This window comes from Vicia villosa, unplaced genomic scaffold (assembly GCF_029867415.1).
Source record: "Vicia villosa cultivar HV-30 ecotype Madison, WI unplaced genomic scaffold, Vvil1.0 ctg.003268F_1_1, whole genome shotgun sequence".
In the NCBI taxonomy this organism is placed as follows: domain Eukaryota; kingdom Viridiplantae; phylum Streptophyta; class Magnoliopsida; order Fabales; family Fabaceae; genus Vicia; species Vicia villosa.
In genome coordinates this window covers 47,962-56,975 of record NW_026706157.1, presented here as the reverse complement: position 1 = coordinate 56,975, position 9,014 = coordinate 47,962, and the positions used below count along the sequence as shown (strand labels likewise).

At 37.4% G+C, this 9,014-nt stretch overlaps 1 protein-coding gene across 1 annotated transcript; it reads left to right on the top strand.

Annotated features, from left to right (window-relative positions):
• Positions 1-203: 203 nt before the first annotated feature.
• LOC131640673 (protein FAR-RED IMPAIRED RESPONSE 1-like) lies at positions 204-2,406 on the top strand. Its single transcript, XM_058911058.1, has 2 exons — positions 204-1,134; positions 2,173-2,406. Exons 1-2 carry the CDS (start codon positions 304-306, stop codon positions 2,404-2,406), a joined length of 1,065 nt encoding a protein of 354 aa, XP_058767041.1. The 5' UTR covers positions 204-303.
• The last annotated feature ends 6,608 nt before the right edge of the window (positions 2,407-9,014 follow it).

Here is a 9,014-nt window from a genome sequence, read left to right as displayed (position 1 = left end):
GAGATTGTTCTTTAATTTCTTCGTATAATAGAGATATGCTGTTCATTTTTTCTTCAGTTTATCAATTAATAAAAATTGTTTTTTTCTTTTCTTTAAGGTTCAATTTATCATATAGAAATTATTTTGATAGCATCCATTTTTCTGTGATTATTAATCAATAAATTACTATTTTTTATGTATATATATTAGGAATTAATGGAACACATTGATGAAATTGAAGAGTGTGTTGCTAATGAAACTGTCAATAATGAATCATATGTTGGTGATTTGGAGGTTAACAATGTTCAAGAACCTTACATTGGAATGGAATTTGAGTCTAAGGAAGATGCTTATTCTTTCTATGCATGTTATGCTAAATGTGTCGGATTTGGTGTATGCACTAAAAGTAGTCGTCGTTCAAAAGTTTCTAAACAATTTATTGATGTGAAATATGCTTGCACAAGATATGGGAAAAAGCGAGAGTCTACTGCACAAAATCCACGTCCTTGTTTGAAAGTGGAATGCAAAGCTGGCTTACATATTAAAATAAAGTGTGACGGAAAATGGGTCGTCCATGACTTCATCAAAGATCACAATCATGATATTTTTGCAACATATGCTCATTATTTTCCTTGTCATAGAAGCATCAATAAGTCTCAAAAGCAATGTATTGAAACTATGCAAAATGTTGGTGTCAGAACAAGTCAAATTTATGCAGCAATGGCCAAACAACATGGAGGATATGAGAAAGTTGGTTGCTTGGAGAAAGATATTAGAAATCATTTAGATAAGGATCGTCGTTTGTCTTTAGAATTAGGAGATGCAAATACAATGTTAGAGTGTTTTATGCTTATGCAAGAAGAAAATTCAAAATTCTTTTATGCAATTGATTTGGATGACGACGGACGCTTAAAAAATGTATTTTGGGTGGATGCAAATGGTAGAAATGATTATCAAGATTTTGGAGATGTGATATCATTTGATACAACATATATCACAAACAAATATAAAATGCCATTTGCTCCCTTCATTGGTGTGAATAATCATTTTCAGTCAAGATTGCTTGGTTGTGCATTACTAGCAAATGAGTCTTCTGAGACTTTTGTATGGTTGATGAAAACATGGCTTAGGGCAATGGGTGGAAATCCTCCAAATGCAATAATTACCGACCAAGACAGAGCAATGAAAGTGGCTATTAAAGAGGTATTTCCAAATGTGCGACACCGTTTTTGTCTTTGGCATATACTTAGAAAGGTGCCCGATAAGCTCAGTCATGTAATAAGAAAAAGGGAGGATTTTATGGGATATTTTAACACATGCATTTACAAATCTCGTTCAATACAATTGTTTGAAGGTAAATGGAAGGACATGGTAGAAAAATTCCAACTATCGGAGGATGGTTGGATTCAATCTTTATATGAAGAACGTGAACATTGGGTTCCTGTTTACATGAAAGATACATTTTTTGGTGGGTTGTCAACAACTCAAAGATCAGAGAATATCAACTCTTTTTTTGACAAATATGTAAGCAAGAAAACAACTTTGAAGGAATTTGTTGAAAAATATAAAGTTGCTTTGCAAGATAGAGAAGAAGCGGAAATGCAAGCTGATTTTAATACATGGCACAAGCAACCTGCTCTTAAAACTCCATCACCTTTTGAGAAGCAAATGTCAAATATTTATACACATGAAGTATTCAAAAAATTCCAAGTTGAAGTCATGGGATTATCCGGATGTCATCTTATGAATAAGGTAGATAACCAACTAAACTCTTTTACAGTATTTGACTTTGAGAAAAATGAAGAATTTGTTGTAGAGTGGAATGCAACGAAAGTGGAAATTTCTTGTGTATGTCACTTATTTGAGTATAGTGGATATCTTTGTAGACACTCATTAATGGTCCTCCAATCTAATGGTGTCTTTAGTGTCCCGTCACACTATATATTAAGAAGATGGACAAAGGATATTAGAAGTCTACACAAAAGAAAAATGAATGAAGATACTTGTTCCAATAAGGATAGATATGATCTTTTATATCAAAAGGCTTTCCAATTGTTGGAGGAAGGATCATTGAGTAATGAGAGTTTTAACTTTGCATATCGTTCACTTGAAGATGCCTTGAAACAATGTGCAATCATTAATCAATCTATGAAAAATAGCAAAGAAAGTGTAGGGAAGAACAAATTACTCGAGAAGAAACTACTTGATCCAAAAGTGTCAAAAACAAAAGGGGCTCCGAGAAGAATAAAGAGTGGGATTGAGAAAGGTCATAAGAAAATATGTACTGGTAGAATGAAAAAGGGATTTCTTTCATCTCTATTTAACATAGTTTCTAATTATTATCTCTTTGTTTATGTGAAAATGAAGCCTGCACTTGTTGAAAAAGAAGCAATCAGTCCACTTGTTAATAATGAAGTCTGCACTTGATGTGGTTATTTGAAAGTGGTGGCTGCACCAACAACAATTTGGAGTAATATGTAGCTACATTGGAGTGGCCAACTAATCTTCTCTTGCCTGCTTTTCAATTTCAAAATAAAAATTAGAGTTATATGAATTAGATTGTCTTGGTGAAAACTTAAGTTGATATTTATTTTTGTATCAGTAGTTTGTCTTGGTGAAACTTAATTAATTTTATAAGATTTTATTGTTCTATTTTAAGTTGGTAATTATTTTTGTATTAGTTGTTTGTCTTGGTGAAACTTAATTAATTTCATAAGTTTTTAAGACCTTCTTGAAGATAAAAAATAAAATGTTGAATATGATATTATAATTCTTATTGAGTGAGTTCATAGTAGTAACAGAATTACTATGTTCATTCAATTAAGAAAGAAAAAGTAATTGTTTTGTCCTATACTAAAAAAATAATTAAATAATATACAAATGTAAAAGTATTATGCAAGTGGCAAGGTGAGATTCTAGGAAAAAAACAAAAAAGTGATAATTTGGGTGTATGAAAGTAACGTGGGTTTCTAAACCGGCTAAAACAGTCGCACGGTAAAAAAATTAAAAGAGTATTGCAACGTGGATCGATAATCTTGCGAGTGGTGAAATGAGAGTGGGTATGCAAGTATGTGGAATGAAAGTGGATTAAATATTTGACCCCCTTACAAAATAGATTATTTATAGCCCCTAGCGCTGGGTCAAGGTCTCCTGTTTTGGATTTGGAAATGCAGTCCAAAGCTGGGAAAAGTCAGCACGTAACCCTTATTCCACGTCAACTGACTGCGATCCTCGGGGGAGGACCAGTACTTTCGGGAGGATTTTATTCTAGACTGTGCCTCTTTGCAGCGCGCTTGAATGGGCCTTGTTCGATGGTATGCCAACCTCGGGCCCAGTCTTGAACAAAAGCCTCCAAAGTCATTGTTGCGAATTGAAGGAGTAATGACTTAAGGGCAGGATGCTCGTCGTGGAGTGTCAGAGAGCCTTGAGCTCTTGTCGTGACATATGTGTCGTATCATTGTAAGCGATGCCCGACAGCTGGTCGAGGAATTTCCTAGTGTCACAAAGGCGCGAGTGCTTGCAAGTCCGTCAATGGAGACATAGCGAACCGCGTCGAAGAGACGGGTTCTTCGAGTGAATATTTTGCTTGGTTGTCTACTTGAACAATGGCACTCTAACGAGGGTGTTGTGAATCAATTCGAGGAGATAGGTGTTAATGCACCCATGTGCGTTGTTGGAGGAGTCGCAGGTCGCGTCGAGGAGATAAATTTTCCGGGGGGATACCTCATTCGGGTTGCATCAGCCTGAACAATGGGACTCTTTACAAGGGTTTGAGTATGCACAAGTTCATCGACATAGGTGTAGACACCTAAGTCCGGGGGACAAGCTCGAGCAAGTAAGAGCCCACCGTCGGACATGTTTGTTAATCATGTCGACGAGTTGAGTCTTTGGCTGAATGTGTTTTGAGAGCGTGATCGCGAGTGAACTTGAGTTATCAGGTGGTCAATTGTATCCCGTTCATGTGGTCGAGCTAGTCATGGGGATGTGAAACGCTTTGATTAATTCCTTGTCTCATCTAAGAATGCAAAGTGTTGCCTCATGAAGGTGAAAAGTCAAGACTTTAAGGCGCCATGCGTGGCGGCTATTAAATTATCATCGTGGTCTAGGGTAGCCTAGGGCTCTAGGCAATGATGACCTTTCCACGCTTCCATGCGTGGGTTTCATTATAAAATGAGATGAGAAGGACCATTTGGGATATTTCCCATGTCTTTTGCTTTCTAGTTCTCAGTTTCACATTTTGCCCGTAATTTTCTTCCGAATTTTCTCCCACCGCAACTTCCACTAATTACAAGGTCCTTTGTTCCTTAACTTTCCAAGTAAGTAACCTCATATTTTTCCGTATGTTAGCCTTAGGATCTTTAACTCTAGGATTCTACTGTGCTTGGAGATCTAGTAGATTTAGGGAATTTGGACGAAATTCTTGGATGAATTTCCCGCCGAGTAGGATGAATTTCCCGAAGACGCTCATGAGTTTCTCGACGAATTTTATTAATTCTGCGAGGAGACTCATGCTTCTCACGAGGGCGCTCATGGATCTCCCATCGAGGATTATGAATTTCTTGGAGAGGTTCTTGAATATCTAGAGGATATTTATGAATCTCCTAAGGGTACTTATGAATTTTCCGGCAAGACTTATGAGTCTCCCGATGGGGTACATAAGCTCATGCTTCATCGCGGGGCTTTGATATTATTAGCGATAGAGAACCCATGCCCGTGTCTTACGTCAAGACTGATCCTTGGTTGGGAACAAGTCCTTTGGCTTTTTCTCGCCCTTTCACTTGATATGCGGTGGAAGGATTGATTTGATTGCAGTCGAATTCACTGTTTCCTTTTTCTTTTTAGGTATAATGGCAAAGGAAAATCTTGAGGTCGACATTCTGGAGGAGGGAGAAATAAATGAAGATGTTATTTCCGAGGAGGACGTCGGGCCCGTCGGTAATAAGGTTTATAGGTTAGATAGTTTAACACCGGAGCCCCTGAACATTGTTTTGCGGTTTGTCGACGACTCTAACAATGCCTTCAATGTGGTCAAATATTGGGATGGGAAGGCCGAGAGGTCGTGGATGGTCGTGCTCCCGAAGTCTCACCAAAGGATTTGTTCTCCGTATCGGGGGGCTCGTATCTCATTGTATGTGTTTGCGTTCAAGGAGGTGGGCTCACGAATGTCTTTCACCGGCCTTCAGACGAGCGTATTCAGATGGTTGCAATTAGTGCCCTAACATCTTCACTCTAATGGGATCGCTTTCCTTCGAGCTCTCGAGGTGGTTTACCAGTATCTAGAGATCATTGTGACCCTGCCTTTGTTATTTAGGGTCCTTCATCATCAACGGCAGGGTGTTAACGGGAGGCATATATGGGTGTCTTTTAAGAAGCCGAGGAAGCTTTTCAGGGCGTACATGGATTCTGTGACACCCTTCTAAAACCCCCACGAATTTCACGAATATTTTTAATAAATAAATAAACATAAAACAAAAGCAAGGATGTCAAATCTTCATAAAATTTCATATAATAATTAATTCTGCTCCCTAACACGGGTTGTAAAACATTTGAACATAAATAATATCTTTAGTGCCATTAATCAAATTACTTTAAAACTTCACAGCGAAATAAACATCCCTTAGAAACTTCTTTATAATTAATCATTACCATGAAAGGTAGTTCAAACATCAACAAAATCACCATACTTCGTGTTTATAACTTCATGTTTAGACAATTAAATACAAACTCTTCAAAATAACAAAGTGCTCAAGATTCACAATCAATCGATCCCAATCAAGATGTTACATATCAGAGCAAGACCCACTAGACTCAACTATACTAAATAGCACATTCCAAAGCTACCTCTTATGCTTCTTGCACTAAACTTGACCACCTCCGTGTTACCCACGTGGAGGTAACATTCAAACAGGCAGGGTGAGTAAATCGCAATCATCATAAAAAACATAAGTAATAGATATAGTATTCATGGCATAGAAATAACAACAACGTGGCACCAATTACGACATCTATAATACAACGTCAATTCGACGATTCTTCTTACCAAGCATCATAAATCAAAACATCCAACAAACACATCAATTAATTCAAGTATTTAATACATCATAATCTTTATAAAAGACATAAGGAATAGATATAGCAGTCATATCAATGAAATAAAAATTATATAACATCATTCAATACATTACATCATATAACAACAATTACCAATTCTTCACGTCATATCATCATCAATCCAAGAATAAATCAAATACATCCCTTAAAATTTACCAAACATCATCTTCCAAGAAACAATCAAAGACATCACTTATTCCAATTATTGTGCAATGTCACAAATAATGAAATGCAAATTCATAGGAATCGTGCATGTGGTACCAAAACATCACTGATGACTTGGTCATTGTTATTCTCCAAAGATCCCCACCAATAGGATCGATTCCCGCTTGGAACTGGAGCACCTCACAGGTTGAACTCAATCCACACTATGGGATTGAGGCCATCACTAGACCAAACCATCCTGACATCATTGGATAAATATCCTACAAACTTCATTGGACAAAATTCCTACAAACTCTATGAATGCATGACACGTAACACCGCATGAAATACGACCACGACTAGTCAACACACATCAATACATGCATCATTTTACACACATCATCATAACATCATTGATTCATCATATTCCATCACATACTTCATAGCACCCACATCATCATAACATCATTGATTCATCATATAATATACATCAAGTTACGACAAGACATAGTTAAATTAATTCACAACATAAAGCATTACATATTGGTATATCACCACATGAGCTCATCATCTTGTCATAAAGAAAAAACATCGTTACAATAAAATCATATCATCATAAAGAAAACACTCATCAAGTTATACCAAAACAGGGTTATGTCAACTCATAATAAAGGGCATACTTCCTATGTTAACACTACACAGTTCATCAATTAATCCCAACTAAATCCCTATAATACTACATCATATGATTCATTTTATTCCACCATGGTATAGTTCTTTGTGTTAGCTTTCCAACGCTTTGAACAATACCCAAATCAGAGTTAGAGTTCAAAAGTTATGGGCTTAACAAAATTGTCAAAATTTGGTCTATCTCGGGTCCGTTTGCCCTGACCCATGTGTTGACCGCTCGCTCAAAAATCATAACTTCCCCTTTCCCCGGGTCAGCTCACGCTGACCCATGCGGCGACCGCTCGCCTTCTTTGTGTCGACCATTCCTCTGTTTGCGTCGACCATACATTGCTCGTGTACTGAATTTTCCTGCACTTTTAAACCAGCTCCTTAGCGAATTTTACACACCGTAAGCCCTAAAAACACCCTATAATCACCATATTTCATAGTCCAAATACATTTTTATACATTCTATCTTATGGGTATCATATATTTCATATTAACACATCTAAATTATCAAATTCATCATATCATCATCAAACCCTCATAACCCAAAATTCCCCAAAACCAAATCATACAATTATCAATCACTTAAATCATTCATGATAATCTATATAAACTCCTCATATCTTGGATTTTAGTTAGCTTTGATTCTCTTTGCGTTCTCTCTACGAATCCTTCCGTCTTCTTCGTGCCATAGCTCTCTCCCCCTTTTACCCCTAGGACCCCTAATATGGCTTTCCTTTTTTCCCTCAATTAACCTTTTACAATTTACTATTTCGCCCTTATCATCTCTAACACCAATATTATTCTATTTTATTAATTAAAATAATTTTAACTAATTAAAATAATTCCACTTATCATTCTAATCATTCTAAATTATTCTAAAATACTCCAAAATACCTCAATACACATAAGCATCACACCAATCACCACAACATCACATGAATCATCAAAACATCACATAAGTCATCATGATCTCAAACATCACAGATCATCACAAACCATCATAAGGACTCAACATATCATCAAATTTTCAAATACTTAACAAAAATCATTAAAACATCATATATATATATATATATATATCGAACACTTCACGATGACTCATATATTCATGCCAAATTAATTAAATAAATAATTAATCTAGAATTTAGGGTGTTACAGATTCTATCTGTTGTTTTAAGGAAAGGTATTTTGTGGTGGAGCTTGTTACATAGGAGGCAGAAGCAACCTTGTTCGATATTATGGTCGTGCAAGAGGATGGGAAGCCTATGAAGAGGTTTGAGTGCAAGTTCCTGTTGTGATACCACTTTGACACTGGAACCGACTAATATATCGTCAAATCCGAGGATTCGTGCGAGGATAGTCGGATTTCCTACGATGGGCTTGTGGGGTTTGTTCAAATATTTATATCCTCCAGGTGTACGACCCCGAATGGAGAGGGACTTTTAGATTCTGAGGGGCAGCCGACCTATTTTGCTCGTTATATAAACACAAAGAGGCTCATTGAGCATCAATTTAATGAGGAAGCCTTGCGTTTTCTAGGTATAGGATCAGCCCATGATGTGAATGTATATGATTTTCATCTTTTGCCGTGATAATTGTATCTCTTTATTGCAGGAAAAATGAATAAACTCTAGGAGCGCATGGCTAAGTTATGGGCTTCCCGGGAGCCCAAGCCGACTCCCAAAGGTTGCCTTTCTCAACTCCAGGATCAAGCCAAAGTTGCCACCCCTGGGAGTTTCCCTTCTTCGGATGAAGCTAGCCCGACTCCTCCAGAGAAGAGGACAAAGAGGCAATGGAGTGAAAAACCTCCCCGAGTCGACCTTGCCGAGGACAAAGATGCGGCTGGCCGGGAAAAATTTATATTGGCTCCTTGACATTTTCACATGGGGCTTTTTAGCGGGGAAAACTCTCTTTCTTTGCACGAGGAGGAGGCAAGGTCCATCTTGGGTCATGACAAACCATCTATGAGGAAGTGTCTAGTTGAGGACGCTGAGTCTATGATGAGGGTCTTGAGAGTTGTCATTGCCCTTAATGACGCAGAGACGTACTCGCTGGAGGACCTGCAGAGGGCGTAGGCCAAGAACAAAAAACTCAAACTAGAT

Bases quoted from the DNA above. Each gene is read 5' to 3' on its own strand.
- LOC131640673 (XM_058911058.1), top strand. From the start codon at position 304: ATGGAATTTGAGTCTAAGGAAGATGCTTATTCTTTCTATGCATGTTAT. The intron at 1,135-2,172 runs GCAATAATTACC...AAATTACTCGAG, and splicing joins TGGGTGGAAATCCTCCAAAT to AAGAAACTACTTGATCCAAA.